General features: G+C 57.4%; 3 protein-coding genes across 6 annotated transcripts; all 3 read right to left on the bottom strand.

The window, feature by feature from the left end:
• Positions 1-3881: 3881 nt before the first annotated feature.
• LOC102103927 (uncharacterized) lies at positions 3882-8732 on the bottom strand. 2 transcript variants are annotated; one of them, XM_088061079.1, is made up of 2 exons: positions 8518-8732; positions 3882-7017 (listed from the first exon to the last, which is right to left on the bottom strand). In XM_088061079.1, exons 1-2 carry the CDS (start codon positions 8598-8600, stop codon positions 4425-4427), a joined length of 2676 nt encoding a protein of 891 aa, XP_087917205.1. In that variant the 5' UTR covers positions 8601-8732; the 3' UTR covers positions 3882-4424. The 2 variants fall into 2 exon arrangements, with proteins under 2 accessions (XP_087917205.1, XP_014111642.1); XM_014256167.2 differs by having other exon boundaries at positions 3882-7030; positions 8518-8590.
• Positions 8733-10259: 1527 nt separating this feature from the next.
• CPN2 (carboxypeptidase N subunit 2) lies at positions 10260-13319 on the bottom strand. Its single transcript, XM_088061080.1, has 2 exons — positions 12874-13319; positions 10260-12084 (listed from the first exon to the last, which is right to left on the bottom strand). The coding sequence occupies exons 1-2, from the start codon at positions 13021-13023 to the stop codon at positions 10459-10461; spliced, it is 1776 nt and encodes a 591-aa protein (XP_087917206.1). The 5' UTR covers positions 13024-13319; the 3' UTR covers positions 10260-10458.
• Positions 13320-14079: 760 nt separating this feature from the next.
• On the bottom strand, positions 14080-21190 carry LOC102103560 (uncharacterized). Of its 3 annotated transcripts, XM_014256112.2 has the most exons (3): positions 19932-20087; positions 18908-18952; positions 14080-17336 (listed from the first exon to the last, which is right to left on the bottom strand). In XM_014256112.2, exon 3 carries the CDS (start codon positions 17329-17331, stop codon positions 15598-15600), a length of 1734 nt encoding a protein of 577 aa, XP_014111587.2. In that variant the 5' UTR covers positions 17332-17336; positions 18908-18952; positions 19932-20087; the 3' UTR covers positions 14080-15597. The 3 variants fall into 3 exon arrangements, with proteins under 3 accessions (XP_014111587.2, XP_087917208.1, XP_087917207.1); XM_088061082.1 differs by lacking the exons at positions 18908-18952; positions 19932-20087 and adding an exon at positions 21073-21190; XM_088061081.1 differs by lacking the exon at positions 19932-20087 and having other exon boundaries at positions 18908-19000.
• Positions 21191-22114: the final 924 nt, after the last annotated feature.

The following is a 22114-nucleotide window of genomic DNA, read 5'->3' as shown; positions in this document are numbered from 1 at the left end:
CAGTGGAGTGATGGCATCCCTGTCTGTGCCTGCTCTTTGTCACTCTGCTGTGCTTGTGCTGGCCTTTGCTCCCTCTGAGCACACCAGTCTCAGTGGCGCTCACACGCAGACTGGCAGCAGGGATGTGAAGGAGCTCTGGACACAGGATCCACAGCAGCTTCTGCACAAACATTACAAGTGCTGAGGTTTATAACCCAGAAAATCTGGGCTCTGAAGGGCTCTATCTGGAGGGGCGGGAGGCGTGCCGCCCTGCCCAGAGCCACTTTTATGCCATTGTGCCTTTCAGCATTGAATTAAGGCAGCCAAAGAAGGGGGATTTTTAATGGTTCCAGGGGAACAAAGTGGAAACATTCGACCCAACTTCATTACAGAATCATCTGAAACGCTTGAGGAACGTTTCCCACTAATTATCATAAATAGCCGAAAAAAATCTTTCCCTCCCAAAGCAGGTTCCAGCTGCCCCTCTGCGTTTTCTCACCTCCACTTCCAATAGCCTGACCCTGCCCCAGCACAAAGGGGAGACCCCAGCTCCGCTCCCCCCACACTCAGGAGCTCTAAAGAAATACAAACAGGCAGCAGATTAACAGCACTTGTTTGCACCTTAAACAAACAGGAACTTCCGCCCCTCCGGGCTCTCTCGCTGCCCAAGGGAGGATGCAACAGCTTGTTTTTCTTGCCCTTGCTCTCATGCCCTGCCCAAACCCTGAATAAAAGCCTGGACAGCCCAAGGCATGAGGCAGACAGGATGATAATGCCAGGGGTGTCAGCCCCACATCTGCTTGAGCCTCATCCCTCCTGCTGTGTGTCCTCTTGCTGCCCCTGGGGAAGTCAGGCCCCTGCTGCAGTAGGGGTGGGAGATGCCAAGGGTAAAGCAAGGAAGGAATGTCCCAGTTCAGCTCTTGCCCAATGTGTCTCACTGGGCTTTCTGCAAGAGGCAGCCTGACGTGGCTGGATGGGTACTGTGAGTGGGTGTGGAGAGGGATGCTGAGTGTGGCAGCGTGGCCACGAGCTGGGATCCCATCACAAGCCAGCAGTGAGACTTGCCCACCATAGCCCAGGCTTGCTCCTCGTGTGGGTTATACTGCAAATCCCCTCATGCTGGTGTTCATTGCCCCCCTGCCATGAGCCACAAGAAAGAGTTTTGCTTGTGAGCCCCCTTCCTGCCCATTCCCCAGGGACAGGAAAGGGAACTGAAGCAGGTGGCAGGGACAGGCCACCACACCCACAGCATGGGTGGCTCCTGGCAGGGCTGACATACAGAGGGTTACAGGTCAGTGCTGCAGCATGTGACAGTGCTGTGGGAGCCACGTCTCACCTGCACAGGGCAGGGAGAGAGCCAGCAGCAGCTGCAGGACTCCCAGGCCATACTGGAGTCCCCTGGTCCCAGCACCACTCAGGGACACACATGAATGTCTCCTGTCTCTGCTTCTAACTGTTGGTCACCTGAGGCTGTGAGGATGTCAGGCAGTCACAGCAACTGGGAAGAGGTGTAGAGTGTCATGAGCAGCCTGGAGATGCCACATGGGGATACTCAACTGTTTTTTTTCCAAAACAAGAGCCAGGGGCATCCTGTGCAAAGAGCAGCAAGCAGAGGAAGAGCAAAGCGAGGTGATGCCTCGTTCAGTGCATGGGCAATCCTGGGCACTCCTCACCACATGGTGCTCTGGATCTTACCTGAGTTCAGAGAAACCAGAGAAATTCACAGGTTAAAAACTACTGACCACTACCCAGTGCAGTGGTGTGCTGCAAAGGGATGCCTAGGCTGCCCACAGCCCAGAGTGGAGAAGGTGTGCCAGGGACTCTGCACTCCACAGCACCTGGCCCAGCCACACACCTTCATTGCAGTGAGCTGTAGCCCCGAATCAGCAAACACTGATCTCCCTGGTGCAGATGCCCATGCTCTGCCCCATCTCCATGTGCTCTCTGGCGCCTCTTGCTCAGCAAGCAGGAAACCCCAGGGTGCTGCCCCACAGGCTGCGCAGGCACATTGCCCCCAGGACGCCCTGCATCCCTCTAAGCTCCTTCCCTCCTGGAGTACACTGGGACCAACAGGGGCAAATGGGAACAGCTGCTAATTCCTCCCAGCCCAGCCGTAACCCTCCAAGGGCTGGCCCTGAAGTGGTGGAGGGAGCTGACTCTTGCCTGTGAGCCAGCTGCACCAGCCTGGCCCTGGGAACATGCACACTGTATTTTCATTGCAAATTACAAATCGATCATAGCAGGAAATTCCCGTGCTGAGAACACCCTTGGCTGTTATTATTTTACAGCACTCTGAAGCACTTAGAGGTGTTCTGGCCACTTAGAGAGATGTGGCCTTTTCGGGGTATTATGGGGCAAATTAGTTTCAAAAGCAGCTGTAGGAATGTCAGCCATTTGGCTTCCAGAGCCGGATGGGCACAGGTGGAGGCTGCAGGGCTTTGGGTTGCTTTCAGATACTGCAAAGAAGGAACCAGCATGCTCCGGAGTGAACACCTCATGCCTGACCCCAGCTTTATTAATAACCAGTAATTAATATGAGAGCGGACGTGCCTTGTGTCTCTGAAGACCTTTTAAGATGTGATTATGTTGTGCTAATCTCACCCCGAAGTACTTCCCTGTTTAGACTGTGCTGGGCCATTAAATATCTGAAAAGCCAGCAGAGACACCCCCCCCACCACCACCACCTTGGGAAGTGCTTGGGGTCTGTTCCCCAGCAGCCGGGCCCCGCTTTCAAACCCTCTAAATCAAGTATTAAACCGAGTCCATCTGGATTGCCAGAAAAAACACTCCCTCCCCCTCATCTGTATCTCATTACCTGCTGTGCCAGCCCTGGCCCCGGAGCTGCTCGCTCCATCCCGCCCAGATGTGCTGCTCCATGCTCGCCTCCCGTATTTCACAGCCGTCAGCAGGACTTCAAGGAGCAGCTGAAGGGCCTGTAACACTGCACAGGTTCTCAGCAAGGATGTATATCCAGGTCCCTAATGCATAGCTGCAGGCATGCAGTCTGGCACAAAGCCCCTTTCCCCTCCCCTGGTCTTGCACCAGGCAGGGGAACTGGGGTGCTCAGGGCTCACTGGCCAGGAGGTTTCTGAATTGCTTTCCCACTTTTTCTTGTGAAACACACATGTCCAGACTATTGCTTTTCTGGGACTCTTTCCCTGGACACCTCCATGCCAGGCAGCCCCCACGCCACACAACTGGGGAAGGGCAGCCAAAGGCAGGACAAGACGGAGCAGGCACCAGCAGCAATGGCAAGGAGTTGAAGACAGACACCTGCAACCCTGCAGAAACTGTGATCAAATTTGGGAGCAGCTTACCGTGCACAGGACAAAATCAACACTGAAGCTAAAGCAAAAAAAAAAAAGGTACCTAGAGACCCGAATCAAGGGAACAACCCCTGTGTTCATCGGCTCAAATTCTCCTGGAATAAAGCTTCCCAGGAAAGGTTTCAACACTTTCTGTGATGGCAGAAACCACAGAGGAACAGCCACTTTTGTTTAAGTTTGGCACTTCCCTGGGCCTGGCAGGAGCCCAGGACTGCTGAGGTGAAGGCTCTCACCAACCCTTCCTCCCGAGTTTCCCAAAAGACCTGTTCCCATCCTGCAGCCAGGGCTCAGCACCAGGTGAGCTTGTGGTAAAGAAGCACATGGCCAGCCATGCTGAAGCATCACTCTTCCAGAGGGGCTGGGCAGCACCACAAGGGGGTTTTGGGGGACATGAGATTTAGGAGTGGGAAGAAAAGCTTATCTATTGTCTCACAGTACCAGAGTCTGTGGAGGGTCGGCCCTGGTCCTACCCCAGCACTCAGTGGAGACCCCACACTCCAGCAAGCAAAAGGAATCCCCCACAGCAGGTCATGGCAAGAAAAGCCCCAGGATGAAAACAGTCTTTTCTCCAGCCCATCAGACATGCAGAGGAAGCTTTAATATCAGGGAGGAGGAAAGGGACAGGGAGAGGGGAAGAGATCTGTGTATGATGGTGGCACAGACACTGCCACATCCTGTAACGCGGCACAGAGAAAAGAACGGCAGGGCAGGAAGTCTTGTGATATCTTTCCCCAAGGTCTGCGAGCACCTTCCAGGGATGGGAGGAGATTCGGGTAGGGGCTCCTGACCATGGCCAAGAAGCGGCCATGTCCGCGGTGCGGGGGCTCCGGCGTTTCGGTGGCCGCGGTCAGGCGGCGGCAGCCACTGCCGGTGTCGGGATGCCATCTAGTGTCCCTTGGCAGAAGGGCCGTCAGGCAGGGACACCGCGCATAGGCTTGCAGGCTCCCAGCATCGCCAGGAGTCATCCCAAACCAGCCCGGCTGCGGGGAGCCCCTGCACTGGGATCGGCCTGGGTGCCGGGACCCCCATCCCAGGGACAGCGCACCCTGCGGCCAGCACGGCTGCAGACCCCAAAGGAGGACAACTGGCACAGCCCAGGTCATACAGGGACAGCAAAGCTCAAGGTGGTGCCGGGGCTGGCTCAGGGGTCCCCGGAGCAGCCAGCGCCTGAACGCTCAGCAGCCGCAGAGGTGGCCCGGGCTGGTGGCGGGTGTCCTGGTGAAGAAGGAGGGCGACCACCCCCCCCAGCAGTGTGCAGGCTGCCTGCAGTGCCAGCACGGCCACCCCCAAGGCCAGGGACACCTGGCACTGCCATGGGCTGGCCCATAGGGATGAGCCCCAGGCACGATGGCTGCTGGGGACCAGGGGTGGAGAGGCTGGGCAGGGGCTCGTGCTGTCTGATAGTGTGGGGACGGGAGGTGTTGGGAGCAGGACAGTGCCTGCCGGAGCAGGAGCGTGTTGGGGGGCAGTGGGGGTGGGCTGGGCACCAGCTGTGGACAGGTCGCACGTGGTGGAATAGCCCCATTCCCTGCCTGGCGCAGGAGCACGGTGCGATGGCGAATGTGAGGCCAGTGGGACTGTGCCCAGAGCAGCAGTCCTGGGGGATGGCCAGAGTGCCACGGAGGAAGCTGAGACAAGGGGGGCTATGGGTGTTCCCTGTGGGATGGTGGCTGGCTTCTCCCTGGGCACTGAGAGAGCAGGAGGCTCTTGTCTGGTGGTGGCTGCCAGTGGGCTTGTTTGCACCTGTGTGGTGGCAGCAGCTAGAGCGGGTAGCACAGGGTCTGGGTGGGTAGCCCCAGGAGACTGTAGCCTTACAATGGCTGAAGTTGAGATAGCTGATGATGGAGTGGTGATGGAAGCCTTGGGCATCTCAGCTGATGGTGATGGTGTGGCAGTGGAGGTCTCTGGCAGCACAGCTGGAGATGAGGTTGTAATGGAGGTCTCTGGCAGCACAGCTGGAGATGAGGTGCTGATGAAGGCTTTTGGTAGCACGGTTGGTGATGGTGTGGTGATGAAGGACCTGGGCACACTGGTTGTTGATGGTGTGGTGATGGAGGCCTTGGGCTTATTGGTTATTGATTGGCTGGCACCGAAGGTCTTCTGCAGCACAGCTGGTGTTGGGGTGGTGACAAAGGCCTTAGGTGGCTTGGTTAGTGACAGAGTGGTGAAGGCAACTTCCATTGGCATGGTTGGCAACACAGCAGAGGTGACCACAGGTGAAAGAGTGGTTGGCAGTGTCCTGATGGGAAAGGATGCCAATGACAGCATGGTTGGTGCTGCTGTGGACGTGGCTCCATGTGACAGGAACGTTGCTGTCCTTTGCGATGGTGTGGAGTTAAAGGGCAGAGTGCCTGGGCAAATCAGGTGTTCATCCCTCAGCAATGTTACTTCTTGTCCTGCCAGGTGGGGTGGGCTCTTACAGGAGACTTGGGTGGACAATTTGACCTTCTCCCTGTTGTGCAGGATCCAGCGGTGCAGGTAGCAGAGGTTGCAGTCACATCTCCATGAGTTACCACTCAGATACACTGAGCTGAGCTTCTTCAGAGGGTCTAGGAGCCCTTGGGGAACACTCTCCAGCTGGTTCTTTCGAAGGTTGAGGGTTTTCAGATTTGGGAGAGAAGCAAAGACCTCTTCATCCAGAGCAGAGAGCTGATTTGTGTCCAGCTGGAGGTCTAAGAGCTTGCTGAGCCCTGTGAAGACTCCTCTTGGCAGGGCAGATAGCTGGTTGTGGGACAAGATGAGTTTGCCAAGGGATGTGAGATTGACAAAGACGCCATCTGGAAGTGTGGCCAAACTGTTCCTGCCCAGATCCAGCTCCCGCAAGTGTGGCATGGTGTCAAAAAGGCAGCAGGGGAGCTCCATAATATGGTTTGAGCCCAGAGTCAGCAACTTCAGTTTGTTTAAACCAAAAAAGCCCTGAGCTGGGAGAACCCTGATGAGGTTGTTGTCCAAGAAGAGTTTCTCCAGGTGAGGCAGGCTCCTCAGAAGCATGGGTGGCAGTGCCCTGAGCCTGTTCCTCTGGAGGCTGAGCTCCAGCAGCTCCAGCTGACTGTCCAGCAGTCCCTCTGGGAGGTCCTGCAACTCATTCTCATACAGCCGGAGGACTTGCAGCTGGGTGAGTTTGCTAAAGGCATTCCCAGGAAGAGCTGTGATCCTGTTTCTAGACAGGTCCAAAAAAGTTAGATTGACAAGAGAATCAAAAATGCCTTCTGGAAGAGAAGGGATTGCATTGATGTGCAGGGAGAGCTCTCCCAAACTTTCCAGCCCATCAAACAGGCCTTTGGGGATGGATCTGAGCTGGCTGTCTCTCAGCTCCAGCCTCTGTAAACTTGGGAGGTTTTGGAAAGTGCCCACAGATAGTTTTTCTAATGAGGCACCAGAGATGTCCAATTCCCTCAACTTGTCCAAATTATCAAAGGATCCAGGTTCAACAGTCTTGATCTTGTTGCCAATTAACAAAATCTTGGTTAGGTTGGGCATGTACCTGAAGGCACCTTTCCTGATAGCAGTGATGCTGGTTTGCACAAAGATCATCTCAGAAACAAAGGGCTTTGCAATCTTCGGGATCTCTTTAACATCATTTTTTGTTCCTCTGTAGACCTCCTGGTAGTCTTTGGGCATTTCATATGGATCTTCACCCAGGATTTGATCTTGGCATTTATGGGGACTGAAGGAGAGGAGGAAAAGGAAAAGGATATGCTGGTACATTGTCCTGGAAAAAGAAGCTTCAAAAATCAGTTATGAAGAACAAGAAATCTCTGTCCACAGCTCATGAACTGTGGTATCACACTGTTGTTCAGCTCTCAGGACTCATCTATTCACATACCATGACTCATTTCATGAGAAAGAGAGGGACTGGACAAGCAAACATGCTGCATTGACACAAGTTCACTGCTGTTGGTACCAAGGGATGGAGAGGGAAAGCAAGCCAGCTCATGGCTTGCACTGGGAGATGCTCCAGGAGGGACAAGGGCTGGACAGTCTGTTCTCTGGCCCCTCTTCTCACGTGTTTGAGCTGTAGGCTCAGTCTGCCTGGGCGAAGAAGGCAAAGTGCTGCTGCCCATTAGTGCTGCCCCAGTGGGTCCAGTTAGTCAGCAGGGCAACAGCCCATTCATGCAACAACAGAAGCAGTCAGCCCTGCATTTGCTAATGAGGGATCAGCAAGGCTCCCAGGAGCCAGCCAAGACCAGAGGACCTTGTGTGCTTAGAATTTCCACCCTGTGCTGGGTAGACTTGCTATTTCATTGCTGCTTCCCTCAGTTCAGGGGGCTGAATTAAAGCATGGTTTCTAAGCATCTTTTTTTTCAGGATTCTTGATAATTGCACCATATTTTGGCCTTGTTTATACAGCTCTGACAGACAGAAATAGTTAACCTGTGAACAGCAACCAAGCTTTACAGCAAGGCTCATTAAAACCTCGGAATGTCCACAGATGAACTCTTTAACACCTAACATTTGGGGCTCTGACCTTGCAGGTAGGAAGTGAAATCACTGATGCACACCTACTAGTAAAGCCCATTTCTCCCATGGAAACATTTGGAAACACTCAGCTAACACATTAACTGGGGTTTAACTGCCGTGAGCGCCTCACTGGGACCATATTTCCAGCTTTTAATTCACAGCCCTGGGTGGGAGCAGGGAAAAGAGGTACGGATTTCTTCTTGGGTGACCATCAAAGCTAACCATGCAAAAAAACTTATTCTGGGAAGGTAAATTTGCTATGAAAAGTTATTTTTTAAAGAATGTTGAGACGTCAGCAAATACAGGAGACTGAAAGCCACGTGGTTTGAAGAGAAATGGATGGGAGGTGACATCGGTTGTGCAGGCTGCCCCCCAGGGCTCCCAGGGCAGAAGCCACTGTTGATCCCTGCCCATCCTCTCCCCAGGGAGACTCAGGCGGCGGAGCTGGGGCTGTGGCTGTAGAAGTTCCTGCTTCACTTCTGCCGCAGGGGCAGTGCAGTGGGTGAAATGTGGAAACATCTGAGTGGGTGGGGATGAAAATAGACAGTTTTGAGCCACAAAGCCCTTTTAAATCCCTCACTGTGGTCTCGTGCTTGTCCCCTACTCCAGCCAGGCAGAGTCATGGAGAGATGGTCCCAGCTCGTGGCACTGAAGCCTCCCCTGATCCTTGCTGCAAGGAAACAATCAGCCCTCCACACCACCCCTCCCAGCACATTTTAAAGAGCTAAAAAAAACATTTTGCATCACTTACTTGGCTGAGCGCTTGCAAATGAGTTCAGCCAGCGGATCGAGCCATGCCAAGCCAGGAGTGAGGACACCAGATGGGGGTCTCATCACCTGGCCTGCTCTTTATCCACATCCCAGGCACGGGGCTCAGCTTCACATGAGGTCAGGACACAGGTCTGTGCAGGGAGATAAGGGACGGCCGGGACCCAGGAGAGGAGCTGTGCCCCCAGTGCAGGAGGCCACAGCAGAAACCCGTTGGAGGGGACGCAGTCACGTACTCCCCAGGCGTTATCTGCTGGCACCACTTGACTCGTCACATCCAGGGAAAGCTGAAGATCTCCAGGCCAGCCTGTTTGCAGGCAATGGTCTGTTTCTGTGGTCCCATATCTCCACCAGGGTAACTCATCGGTTTCACAAACACCACCCCCATCGACACAACAGACAGCTGTTTCATTCCTCAGGATTTGCCTTATGTAGCTAAAAGTGCAGTTCTGAAGTCATTTTTAATGCTTTTAAACAGTGAAACCTCTGTGGCTCGACAGATACAGCACCCAGGCTCTGTGCTCAGCCTCACATCTCCACACCTTGCTGGCCCTAGTATTGTGTGCTGCACCCCAGTGCAAGCCAAAGACCCTCCCATGTGACACCCAGAGCTCCTGGCCAGTTCAGGGTATCCTGTGGGATGCTCATTTTGAGGCAAACTGACAGGATATCCATTGCTTCCCAATGGGTTATTGGACAGGTTGCATTTAAACTTCCCTTTGCACCTGCTCCTATAAAACTCAGATTCTGCTTGCTGCGTTTCATTGCACTTTTCCTGGCAAATTCAAAAACTACCGCACATTTTCAACAGCCTTACCCCTTTGCAATATCAAGGTCGTACACAGCCATGTCCCCGGCTCTGCCGGGCCCGCGGAGCCCGGTCCCGATGGCCACGAGATGGTGCCGCAGCACCGCCGCACCGACATGCACGGCCCCAGGCTCGGGGACACGCGGGGACACTCACGGGCACGGACAGGCACAGGGACCCTCTGGCACGGACACCCCCGTGTGTGCACCCACACCGGCCCTCCCAGGGGAGCACACGCCTTACCTGTCACCCCTGGGTGGGACTTTGTGCCTCATCTCCACAGGTCACAGAATCAGAATCTCGGGATGGGAGAGGTTGGAAGGGACCAGTGGAAGTCATCTAGTCCAACCTCCCTGCTGAAGAAGGGTTCCCAGGGTACTCATGGCTCTGTTCAGACGGCTTTTAAGTATTTTCAGAGGAGACTCTACAGCCTCACTGGGCAACCTGTTCCACTCACCTTCACAACAAATCTCTTTCTCTTGTTTAGGTGAAACTTGGCACATTCCATTTTCAGGCTGCAGGGCTGCAGGCCAAGCCCTGACAAGGTCAGAGGGGACCTGCCTGTGTACATCTGGGCTGGCTCAATCCCCTTGCTGGGCACTCAGCAGCACTCACCCACACCTCTCTTGGACAGCACAAATCTGTGTCCTGAGGTTTTTCCAGGCTGCAGCTGGGCCTCTCTTCCCTCTGCAGTGCCGAGGGAAGGTGGCTGCAGCGGGCAGACGTGAGCACACAGTGAGCTTGCCAGAGTGGCACCTACTCACCACCAGGCACCTGTGCCTATGCCACAGCATGCACAGCTCCTGACAAGATCCCAGTGTACCACAGTGACCTTCACTGCCCCTCCCAGATGCACAGACAGTGGTGGGGGAGCAGAATGATTCCTCTCTCTGCCATAAGAACTAGCAGCACAGAAATACTAGATAAATTTTAATTATATTTGAAACACACAGGAAACACATAGCTGAGAGGATAAATACCACCAGGCCAGCTGTTGCAGGGAGCTCGGTGACAGCCGGTGACCATGGCAGCGGTAGCAGAGCAAGACAGAGAGCTGTTTTGCTTCCCAGGCTGGTTCAGAGGCTGCCGGAGTAGAAGCAAACGCCTGCCCAAGCTCTAGGGCACCGAGGGGAGACCTGGTGGTGTGGCCTCGTTCCTGCTCTGTGCTGTGACAAGGACACTGACCTGCAGCGTGCCACAGCGGGAGCGCAGCACCCAGGCACGCCGGTATCCCGGCCCCAAGCCCTGCTCCTGCCCAGGAGGAGGGAGGCGAAGGCTGAGCCGCTGGCAGGCTGTGGCATTGCAGGCCACGCTTACAGTGCCCTCGGGGTTGGTGTAAGTGCACTGCCCCGCAGCATCTGTGTCCCAGCCTTCCTCCGGGGGGACACCGTGTGCTCCTGGGCACTCCAGCTGCCCGCGGGAGACCTCCAGCAGGGACTGGCCCCGGAGAGCACTTGGATTGGAGCAGAAGGCTTGGCCGTGGATGAGGGGCTCAGCAAAGCTCTGGAGCCAGTGCAGGAGGTAGGAGAGGTGGCAGTCACAGACCCAGGGGTTGTCGGACAGCCCCACACGCACCAGTTCATCGTTGGCATCGAAGAACCCCGGGGGCAGGCGGGCCAGGCGGTTGTGGTCCAGCACCAGGGCAGTGAGGAGGGGCAGCCCAGCCAGCAGCCTCGCCGGCAGGCTGGAGAGATTGTTGTGGCTCAGCTGTAGCTCTGTCAGCCCTGCCAGCCCCTGGAAAACCCCCGTGGGCAAGTGATCCATGGCATTGTGTGAGAGCACCAGGGTCTCCAGCACCGACAGGTTAGCAAAGAGCTCCTGGGGCAGTGTCTCCAGCTGGTTACGAGCCAGCGAGAGGTGGAGGAGGCCAGGGGTGCCAGTGAGCAGGATGGCAGGCACGGTGGCCAGGTTGTTACCCTCCAGGCTGAGGACAGTGAGGTTGAGGAGACCTGTGAAGATGTCAGGGGCCAGGTTGCCCAGGGCATTGTGCTGCAGCTGCAGCCGCCGCAGCCCCCCCAGCCCGGAGAAGATGCCGGAGGGCAGCTCCTCCAGCTGGTTGCCATCCAGGTGGAGCTCAGTCAGCTGGCCAAGTGCCCTGAAAGCACCAGGAGGCACCTGTGCCAGCAGGTTGTCACTGAGCTTGAGGACACGGAGGGCGGTAAGCGGGGCCAGCAGCCCATCCGGCAGCTCAGCCAGAAAATTCTGTGAGAGGTCCAGGGCCTGGAGCCGCCGGAGTGGGCGGAAGATGCCAGGGGGCAGTGCCTCAATCCTGTTCCCTGACAAGCTCAGGTCCTGCAGGCGGCAAGAGGCAGTGAAGAGCCCCGGCTGCAGGGTGCGGATGGCGTTGGCATTGAGGGAGAGCTTCAGGAGGCTGCTCAGCCCTGCCAGCACCCCAGGGCTGACGGCTGGCAAGGGGCTGCCTGACACCTCCAGCTCAGTAAGGCTGGGCAGCCCCTGAAAGGCACCAGCCTCCAGCTCCTGGATGTTGTTATTGATGAAGACCAGCTTGGTGAGGATGGTGCTGGAGCCCAAGTCCCTGCTGTGGACGCTGCTCAGGGCTGTCTCCACGAAGAAGAGGTGGGTGGCACTTCCTGGCAGGCCCTCCGGGATCTCCCGCATTCTTTCGTTTGAGCAGAAGACTTTGGAGGTGTCGTAGCACTGGCAGGTAGGGGGGCAGGATGGGGACAGTGCCCCCACCAGCAGGGACCCCAGGTCCAGCAACACACAGATCACCAGCCTGCACTAGAGAAGGAACCAAGCCTCACCCCATGCACCCCCAGGCAGGCAGTGCTGGGGAAAGGGCTTGTGCAGACAGAAATGCAGCAGGATCAACCTCTCAGACACCACCCGCAAAGACAGCTGCCCTGGCCATGGGGCATCCCTCCAGCCCCTGCTGCCAGCACCTCCCCAGCACTCCCCTTGCAGGAATGGGGAGCACTTTTCTCCCAGATGTCTCCCCAGGGTTTTTACTCTGTGCCCCCGCCCACCCTGTCTGTGGAAGTCTTGGAGGGAACTTGTACCCTCTTCAGATGTGTCCACAGGCACAAAGCCAGGCTCTGAGGCAGGAGAATATGTGAAACACAGGGCTGTGCTGCACACACTGGGTGATGGGAACAACCCTGCAGGGCTGCTCTGAGCTCAGTGGCAATAGGAGTGGGCTCCACCACTTGTATTTCTAATTGCCTGCCAGATACTTCTTTTTCCACAAGGAAATATTCAGCCTGACCAAACGCCTGTGCCCATCCCACAGAAGCACTTTCTGAAGCAGTGGCCTCCAGACCTCTGCCAGTCCCTCCCTAGTAGGGATACATGCCAGTGCTGCCTCGTGATGGGGATACTGCCCACCCCACTGCAATGCCCACCTACAGACACCCCCCATCAGTGGAGCTCTCCTGGATTCACAACAGCACTCGAGAGCAGCACTGGGCTTGGAATTTCCTTTTCTCTATCTTGCTTTGTTCACCAGAGCCAACAGTGGCTCCCACCCGTCTCAAGCCCCCAGAGTACCCAAGCAGTGTGGGCACCACTTACCAAGTGTGGCATCACGGGCATGGTCGCTGAACCTGTGGCAGATTTGCAGGGATGCTGCTTGCTGAGATGGGACAGTGTTTTCTGGGGCAGATGGGAAGTCAGCTGAAGCCAGGGACAAGCTGTTCCTGCTGGGGCGGAGCTGCCCCTCATTTCTTATCGGCAACAACAACCCGTGTCCTTGGAGCACTTTGAAAAATAACCCAGCCTCAGAGGGACTGGAGGTGAGGAGGAGAGGCAGCTGCCTGCGAGCATCCTGGCAAGGAAGTGGGGTTCTGGCCCCGGACATCCACTGCTGCAGGGATGGTGGCAGGGTGCTGCTGTCACAGGGGGCTCCAGTCCCACACCAAGGTCAACATACTTGCTTCCAGAATCCCCCTAAGAGAACCCCAGGACTTTGTTAAATCTCACTGGGAAATGGTGCTTAAAATATCTCTGCCATGAGAGGAGACCAGGTGCAGCTTAGCAAGGCAGATGAAGGTTGAACATGATGTTAGAGGTCTTTTCCAACATTATGATTCTATGAGGAAGGGACCACTGTGGGACCATCATGGTGGTCACCAGGGGCTTGGCATCCCAGCCAGCAGTGGGATGATGAGGGACCCATGGATCAGCTGAACTCCCTAGGAGTTTCAACCTGCCTGGAGGAGCAGCACACACTGCCATAAAAGCTGCATGGCAAGGGCCTGTGTTGGCACAGGCTGGGCTGGCAGTAGCAATGGAGGCACCCCCAGGGGAAGGAGGAGGGATACCTTACTGCACTCAGTCAGGCTCATGGAGCAGATGGTGACACCTGGAAAAACACAGCTGACACAATCCAGTGGCAGCCAGCTCTGGGGAATCAAGCAAGCTCCCCACCACCCCAGCAGTGGACTCTGCAGGAGAGAGGGTCTCCATTGAGGAGCTCGCTGAGGTCTCAGCTCATTCTCTAAAAGCCCACCCACTTCTGTTGTATGGCTTAACCCTCCTTGGACTCCCATCCCAGGCTGGAGTCCAGGGATGAGCAAGGGCTCTGCAAACACAGCCCACTAACCCTCTCCCAGACTTACCAACCTGTACAGGCTTTTCCTCAACACTGTAAGAATTTCTGAGGAGTGGAAACTCAGTTTCCTCAGAGTGCAGCCCTTGTTCCTGCTGGGCCATTCCCCCTCTGCCCACCATGAAGGAGTGAATAAACAGCTCCTGGCACTTGGAGTGGACAAAGGCACTTTAATGGGAAGGTCACACATCAGCACCCAACAGCCCCATGACACAGTCCCGTGTCTCCTGTTACCACGCAGGACTCAGCTCAGAGGAGTGACCCACCACAGGCACCAGCGTGGAGCTGCTTGTGCCAGCAGGGGCTAGGGAGGTGCTACGAGCAGCCAGCACTACAGACACCAAACACTCCGTGTCCCACAGCAGCTCAGGCAGCCTGGTGCCACTGCAGCACACATGGAGGTGAGGTGAATCCCCCCGTGGTCGTGCTACAGCTGCAGAAGGCAGCTGGATACAGGTGCTCTGGGGGGATGGCGTGGCACCCATTTGCAAACTGCAGAGCAGCAGCACTTGCTGACCCTGCTGCCAGCATCCCCCCTGGCCAAGGGCTGCCACCAAACAGGGGCACTGGGCACACACAGGAGGGCACTGCAGGGAGTAAGAAGAGGATGAAGAAGTTTTGTGAAGCAGAGCAGGACCAGGTTGCTCACTAGCTGGTGGAGAGTGTTAAGGAAATGAGGACAAGGAATGGGGTGCAGTAGATGCAGCTCCAACATGCTCTAGCAGCCCAGGAGCACAAGTACAGAGGCTTCTCCCAGCCCCTAAGACACTTCACACCCATTGCCCCACTCCTCTACCCTCACAGTGGGGCCAGTGCAAGCCCCTGGCACCCTGTGGGGCCGAGGCAGGGCACTACAGGCAGGGGCACAGCCACAGCAGGGTCAGCACCAGCGAGCAGTGTGGGCTGGAGGGCTGCTCCTGCCTATCCCCAATGCCAGCACACTGTCCCCTGGCTCTCCTGGCTGGAGGTGCATGAGGGAAGCAGGCAGGTGCTGTGGGCAGGAGGAGGTGCTGGCTGTGCTCTGGCCTGCCCTGCCTGCAGGCAGGGAGGGCAGCTGGGATGCAGCTGAGACACTCGGGGTGTGCCAGCCTGGCAGCAGCCCAGCCCCACGGGGAGCCCTGCCCAGGCACCGGTGAGTGATGGAGCAGCAGAAGACATGCAGCTCTCCTGGGGCGAAGGTGCTCGCTCGGCTCCTGGCCCAGCACGACGGCTCACACTGCCTGCCCAGGCAGGGGCAAGGGGGGAGGCATGGTGGGGGCAGAAGGTGAGGAAGAGGGGCTGGGCAGGGGTGAGGGCAGCAGGCAGCATGAGGGCAGCAGCACTGCAGGGAATGATGCAAGGTGAAGGATGGGGAAGTCCTGTTATTTGGGGTAAAGCACCATCATGGCCAGGCTGTGGCTCCTGGCTCGAGGGGTCCCTCTCTGCATCCCACACCTCAGCTGCTGGACCCGGGCAGGGAATGAGCAGAGAGGCTGCCCCGGAGGCAGGAAGGGCTGGGGATAGTGGGCAGCAGATAGAGGTCACTCAGTGGGGAGGCCCTGCTGCAGAGCAGGGGCAGGGCAAAGCAGAGCAGGAGGACAGTGGTACACACAGCACACACGGTGATGTTGTCCCACCCCAGTCATGCAGAGCCACTGTCATGTCCTTTGACCCCACAAGCACCTCTGCCCTTCGGGTCTGCCAGATACTCAGGCTTCATTCGGAGCCTTCATCCTCATGAGCACAACATGGCTCTTCTTCCTGCAGCCGTAGACCACCAGAGCCACCAGAGCAGCCAGCAGGGCCACACACACCAGCACGATGACTGCCACCACCACCCCACTCTGCAGGCGTGTCAGCCCCCACTGCCCCCTCTCTTCCTCCTCCTTCCTCTCCTCCTCCTCCTCCTCCTGTGGGGAGGCTGGCAGCCCCGTGGGGGGCTCCATCGAGGCATCTTCTGGTGATGCTTCCCCAGAGGTGTCAGCAGGGAGCAGGGTGCTGGGATGGGGAGCAGCAGTAGGGGGCTGGGGGTCGAGGAAATGGTCCTGTGGTAGTCCAGCGATGGGGATGCCCTGCAGGGCGGGAGGCTGGGCACACAGCGGGGGTATCTCACCCACCTTGTGAGGGTTCTCCTCCAGCCAGCCCTGCAGGGGCAGGATGCCTTTGTCACAGCGCCAGGAGTTGTTGTGCAGCCTCACCTCTCGCAGGGCAGTCAGCGGGGAGAAGATGCCGGCAGGCAGGTACTCCAGGGCATTAGAGTGCAGCTGCAGGTGCCGCAGCCCAGGGGTAGCCCCAAAGAGGCCCCGTGGCAGTGCCTGCAGCTGGTTGTGGTGCAGAGAGATGTTCTGCAGCTTGGGCAGCCCCTCCAGTGCCCGGGCATCCAGACGGCGCAGGGCATTGGAGTGCAGCGACAGCTCCAGCAGCTCCCCCAAGCCCTGGAAAGCCCCCGGTGCCACCGACCGCAGCCGGTTCTTGCTGAGAACCAGGAGCTGCAGCTGGGTGAGGTTGCTGAAGACGGCGGTGGGGAGGGTGGAAAGCTCATTCTCGTAAAGCCAGAGCTCCTGCAGGTTGGGCATGGGCCCAAAGGCACTGGGAGAGATGTCCCGCAGGTGGTTGACATGCAGGGTGATCTTGGCGAGAGCGTGCAGGGGCAAGAAGACACCGCTCGGCAGAGCGGTGAGGAGGTTGTTGGACAGGTAGAGCTTCTGCAGGTTGGTGTTGTGCACAAAGAGCTCCGGGGACAGCGTCTCCAGCTGGTTCTGGTGCAGCCCCAGCTCCTGCAGCTCCAGCAGCCCATCAAAGGTGCCCACCGGGATGTGCCTGAGCCGGTTCTCGTAGAGCCGCAGCACCTGCAGCCGCGCCAGCCGCTCGAAGGCCCGGGGCGGCAGGCGGTCGATGTTGTTCCTGGCCAGGTTGAGCTTGGTGAGGCTGGTCAGCTGGTCAAACACCCCCTCCTGCAGCTCCTTCAGGTTGTTCCCGTGCAGCTGCAGCTCTTTGAGGTTGCTCAGATGGGCGAAGTGGGAAGGCTCGACCTGGAGGATCTGGTTGCTGGAAAGGAGCAGAGACTCCAGCTTGTCCAGAGGCTCAAAGACCTGCACAGGGAGCTCCTGCAGCTTGTTGCTGGCCAGGCTGAGGTAGCGCAGGTCGGGCAGGTTCTGGAAGGCTCCGGGGCTGATGCGCGACAGGATGTTCTTCTCGACGCGCAGCCCGATCAGCAGGGAGGCGTTGCCGAAGGCGGCGTCGCCCAGCTCGGCGATGCGCGTGTTGATGATTTGCAGGGTCATGGCGTTGGCAGGGATGGGGCTGGGGACCGTGGTGATGCCAGCACCAAAGCACTCCACCTGGGCACTACGCACACACTGGCACTGCTCTGGGCACTGGCTGCTGGCCAGCTGGATGCCCACCAGCAGCAGCAGCCACCGCTGCCAGCCTCCCTGATCCATTGGGCCTGCAGATAAAACAAAGGATGGGGTTCAACCCCTGCAATTTTCCAGCTCCCAGAGCCACTGCCAAGGATGGGTGCTGCTTTCCCCCAGGAGAAAGACACCGAGGCTGTGGGCATCCTGCCTCCAGCATGTCAACGAGGCAGAGAAGGGCAGGCAAGGAAAGCTTGGGGCTGACAAGGCTTGACTCAGCCCAGGCAGCAGCTCAGAGCAGACAGAACTGGAGGCCACAGTGCCTGGCTGCCCTACCACAGCTATTAGTGGCATCCCTGGCGTCCCAGCTCTCTTGGCTCCTCTGGCAGCCAGAGTGTGGTTTCCTGTTTCACAGAGTGTGGCAAGCTGCTACCAGCAGCACTGGCTTCCTGGCACCACCAAGGAGCCCAGACCTTCATCAGAGCTGGCTCGTGGCACCTGCAGCCACTCCCAGCATTGCCCCAGCACCCCAAGCACCCTCCTGGCACTGAGCTCCTGTTGCAAAGCCAAGAGCAGTGCCTAGGGATGCCTTAACTCCAGTCTTGCAGGAGCCTGGGTCAACAGGACCCTTGCCAGCTCCCCAGCACAGGCTGGGTACAGGCTGGCCCTGTGTTTCCCCCATCCTCATCCAACAGGAGGTCTCAGCCTGGCCTATTTTTGCTGTCCATGGGGCGACTGATATGAGCACATGTATGCAGGCTGGTCCCAGGGGTGGTGCCCAGCGAAGTTCCCCATAACCCCACAAACACAGCTACCATGGATACCCTCTCCTCTCTCCTCTGGCCTGGCAGCTTCCTCCCTCCCTCCCTAGATTAAAGCAGCAGCCTTGTGCCAGGCTGGCATTAACAGCTTCATGTGGCACAAGGGAGGGAGAAAACCTGCAACTCCTGCTCTGAGCAGAGCTCACCCAGACAGGCGACTCAGGAAGCGCAGGGGTGCAGCCACAGTGCCCCAGCTGGCACCCAGGGTGCTGGGGCACAGCCCCTGCCTTCCTCCCTGCCCTCCTCCCAGGGAACACTCTTGCTCTCAGGCAGGGAGGGAGGAACCCTCCCAGAAGCCAGCATAGTTTATGTTTCCCATATGGAAACAATCTGCATCCAAGAACAGCTTTGTTTATAGCAAGACATTTATAAACTTGCCCAAAAGCTCGGCACATCAAAAGCCCTGCTCATGTCACTCCCTGCTAAGGCAGCACTGAGAGCACTCACACTGGAGCAACCTTCAGGAAAGGCAGCTGGAAACAATTGATCTCTCTTTTTCTTCTAGGGACAAAAAACTTACAGACCAAGAAGATGAACATTCTCTGCTGCTCAGCCCCTCAGCATCCCATTTCTCCTAACATCAGTCCCCCCAAAACATTACTTTGCCCCCCTTAATTTTCTCTGTTGATCGTTGTCTGGGACACATTGCCTGTGTAACTTTCAGCTCCCACAGCATCTAAGTGGTCTCACTTTTTCGGAGAACCCGAAAGATAAACATCTCCATCAAATAAAAAGGTGCTGAACATGCAGATCCCACCACTCTACAACCAACCCCCAGAGCTGCCCTGGGAGTCCCTGGAATCCATGTCCACTCAGAGGGGCAGTAGGAGAAGGAGACTTACCCGAGTGTCCTGCAGCCACGAGCGCCGAGCGAGCACAGCTCCGTGCTGGCAAGAGAGCAGAGTGTGGTTCATTCTTCCCCTCCCAGTATATAACCCGTCCAAATCAATGAATCAGCACAGGGGCAGTGGCAGGGTTAGGGAAAGCGCTGGAGCAGAGCTGCTTCCAACCTCTATTTCCTCAGCAGAGCAAGCATCTCAAGGATGGAGTTTTGGGTTTCCCTCTCCTGAACCCCAGTGTTCTTGTAAGAAGACAAGCAGAGGGCCCTGTGAACATGCTGCTCATGTCAGCCTGTGCACAGGCAGCAGCTCAGCCCTTGGAGTCCCCCTGGTCCCCAGTGGGACACAGCCCGTGGGGGCAGATAAGGCAAAGCCAGATCCCTGGGCACAACTCTGTCCTTCCCTGGCACAAGTTCACACCAGGGCTGCTCCACAGCACTTCCTTGGCAGAGGCACAGCTCTTGTTTCCCTGTCTATGGCTCCTGTAAGTGTCAGGACCCTAGGCTGTGCCTCAGCCCAGGGCCACTGGTGCAGGCAGACCCCTGGCACACCGACCCTGCCTGGGTCACAGCTCTCATTCCCCCCACAGCCACAGATGCCAACGGGCCACAAACCCCGAGCACCCACTGCAGGCTCTGTCCTGTGGGCACCACAACCAGCGCTGCCAGGAAGCGAGCACCATGCCACGGTCAGCAGCTGTGTGGGTGCCAGCCACAGGCCAGGCTGCTTCAGAGAGTGCTCAGTAAGCCAGAGCACTGCCCACGAGCCATGAGGAACACCTTGATGCCGAGGAACCCCCACTGCAGGCATCCCTGCAACCCCAGAGCAGCACAAGAACTGTCTCCCGGTGGCTGCCCCTGCTCTGCCCCCTCAGCAGCCCTGACACACAGGTGATGGAGCCTGGTACCCAGGGTGTTTGGAAAGCATCCATCCACTAGTTCAGGGGCACCTGCTGTCACCCCTCCCCTGCCCCCTCCAGCACACTGGGGTGCCCTTGTGTCCCATCACCCAGCCCAGGTCTCCCCACCTTCTCCAGGCAGTCCCAGTCCAGCAGCTACCAGGAACGGATATTCGGGAGGAAGCGGCTAAGGAGAGTCAGCGCATGTGGCCCCTTTGGGCTTCCTGAGAGCCACTGCAGTGGCTTGCTAAGCACAGGGCAGCTGGAACTTCCCTGACTGCCTCTAATCAGCCCACTCATGCTTCTGCCAGTTGCAGCAGCCTCTGCTCAGGTTCCGGGTGGCACCAGAGCTGCTCACGATGGGAGCAGCGTGGGGCTGCTGCCGGAGAAGGGGGAGGAAATGTGTCATGCTGTCCTGGGAGCGTGCAGGGCAGTGGAAGCTGCCCTCTTCGGAGAGGGGACCAGACCAAGACAAACAGCAAACTGCAGGGATGGAGAGCAGAGTCCCCAGACAGTCTCAAAGGAAGGAGACAGGGATCGTGGGAACATGGTAGGGAGTGGGCCCTCAGCTGGAGGCCACGGCCACCACTGTGTCAGATCACATCTGCCACAGAACATGCTGGATGGCCACGGACCCCGCTCTGGCTGGAAAGTGAGTGCCGAGGCTCACACTACCCCTGGCCATGCTTCCTGCCTGCTCTCGGGCAACACCCAGGCATCTGGGCACAGAGAATGGGCTTTTTGAAAACACCACCCACCAAAGGCTCTAGTTCACACTCGTGACACAGCAGTTTCCCAGAACCACACTTCCCAAAACAATCTCCCCGCTTCTCTGACAGCGCTGCAGCTGGAGGTCAGGCACTGGGCTTGGGAGCTGCCTGCTCCCTGCAGCCCTGGCAAGAGAACAGGGCTCTAACAGGGCTCTCACAGCTTCATCACAGCCTTATCACAGCCTTATCACGGCTATCTGCCCACTGCCAGCGCTGCTGGGCTTCTGCCCGCTCTGACTCATCCAGAAGCTCACAGCTTTTCAGCAAGGCAACACAGAAACTAAACCTCAGCACTTTGGATAAACCACTGCCCCAAGCCCTGCTCATCAGAGGAATGTTGGACTCGCCTCCTTCCAAGCCGTGCTGCCCCAGGGCAGACAGGGGTGCAGTGGTGGGTACCTCAAACACCCTGTCCCCACAGGGGGATCATCAGATTGTGGTCCCTTCCACGACGCAGAATTTCAGAGCAGACCAGGTAATAGTCCTGACAAAAGTCCTACCCAGGCCTCAGGAAATTGGCTCTGGCTTCTGGCCGGAAAAGATGATTATTTTCAAGACATGGCTAGAAATAAAGCAGGGCTGAGTAACAAACAGCACACGCCTGTGAATCACTTCTGCAGCCACTCCCGGAGGTGAGAGCATTGGGAGGTTGCCCCAGGCTACTTACAAGGGAGAGAAACAGAGGGCGTGAGGGTTTGGGACGGCAGCATGTACCCACCCCACACATCTGGAGGGGAGAGGCAGCTCCTGAGACAGCAAACGGATGTGATTGAGGGTGAGATTAGCATTTTGCAGGGACAGGCTGTTCCATGCAGCCAGGAACTCACACGGCGCTGGATGGAGTGGGTCTCATGCTGCAGGGAAGCCCCAGGTTCAGCATTGCCTGGTGGACCTTTCTCACCTCCAGCTGCACCAACCAGAGGATGAAGCCCCCCTGACCAAGCCCTGGCCAGTGTGGAACCACTGTTGTATCCCTGCACCTTCAAGGAGATGATGGAGCCCCAGAACAGCAGCGTCACTTATTGCTGGAGCTGTCTGCCTTGCTGCAGGATAGCAGGACAGTCCCATGTCTGTCTGTCCATGCTGGCACACCTCCAGCACATCCCCACGGCCAGGGTGGTGGATGCAGCAATGCTGAGTGGCTGTGAATCACCAAGGGACTTGAGACTGCTTGGAAAAATTAACGTAATCGCTAAAATTAGCAGCTCTGTGGGCTTGGCTGGGAGAGCACATTGTTCATCTGCCAAGCAGCTGAGCATGCTCACCCACGCCATGCAGACCCAGCTCCCCCCTCAGCCCCTGCTCCCTGCACACCTCCAGCTCCTGCCATCCAGGACAGGATGGGACCTCCCCATGGCCTGCTGCTCCCTGCAGTGCTGAGCTGGACCCCTGGTTACTTTGCACTGCTCCCACCCTGCTATGAAAGCACCCCCCCCGTGGCCCCTGGTGTGCACAGAGAGCAGCTGGCCCCAGGCACCGGGCCAAACACTGCTGCAGCGCAGGAGGAGGGTGGAGGGCTGGGCTGGGGGCCACAGAGGGAGT

The sequence above is a fragment of the Pseudopodoces humilis genome, chromosome 11 (genome assembly GCF_049639895.1).
Source record: "Pseudopodoces humilis isolate 2021_Gansu_Grassland_sample_001 chromosome 11, ASM4963989v1, whole genome shotgun sequence".
In the NCBI taxonomy this organism is placed as follows: domain Eukaryota; kingdom Metazoa; phylum Chordata; class Aves; order Passeriformes; family Paridae; genus Pseudopodoces; species Pseudopodoces humilis.
The sequence above is the reverse complement of the archived record's forward strand: the minus strand, read 5'-3'. Positions and strand labels throughout refer to the sequence as shown.

Excerpts from the sequence above, each read along its gene's own strand:
- LOC102103927 (XM_088061079.1), bottom strand. The coding sequence starts at position 8,600 with ATGAGACCCCCATCTGGTGTCCTCACTCCTGGCTTGGCATGGCTCGAT. Across the intron at positions 7,018-8,517 it reads ATTTGCAAGCGCTCAGCCAA|GACAATGTACCAGCATATCC; the intron begins GTAAGTGATGCA and ends TTCTTTTTCCAG.
- CPN2 (XM_088061080.1), bottom strand. The coding sequence starts at position 13,023 with ATGAGGGGCAGCTCCGCCCCAGCAGGAACAGCTTGTCCCTGGCTTCAG. Across the intron at positions 12,085-12,873 it reads TGCCCGTGATGCCACACTTG|TGCAGGCTGGTGATCTGTGT; the intron begins GTAAGTGGTGCC and ends TTCCTTCTCTAG.
- LOC102103560 (XM_088061082.1), bottom strand. The coding sequence starts at position 17,331 with ATGGATCAGGGAGGCTGGCAGCGGTGGCTGCTGCTGCTGGTGGGCATC.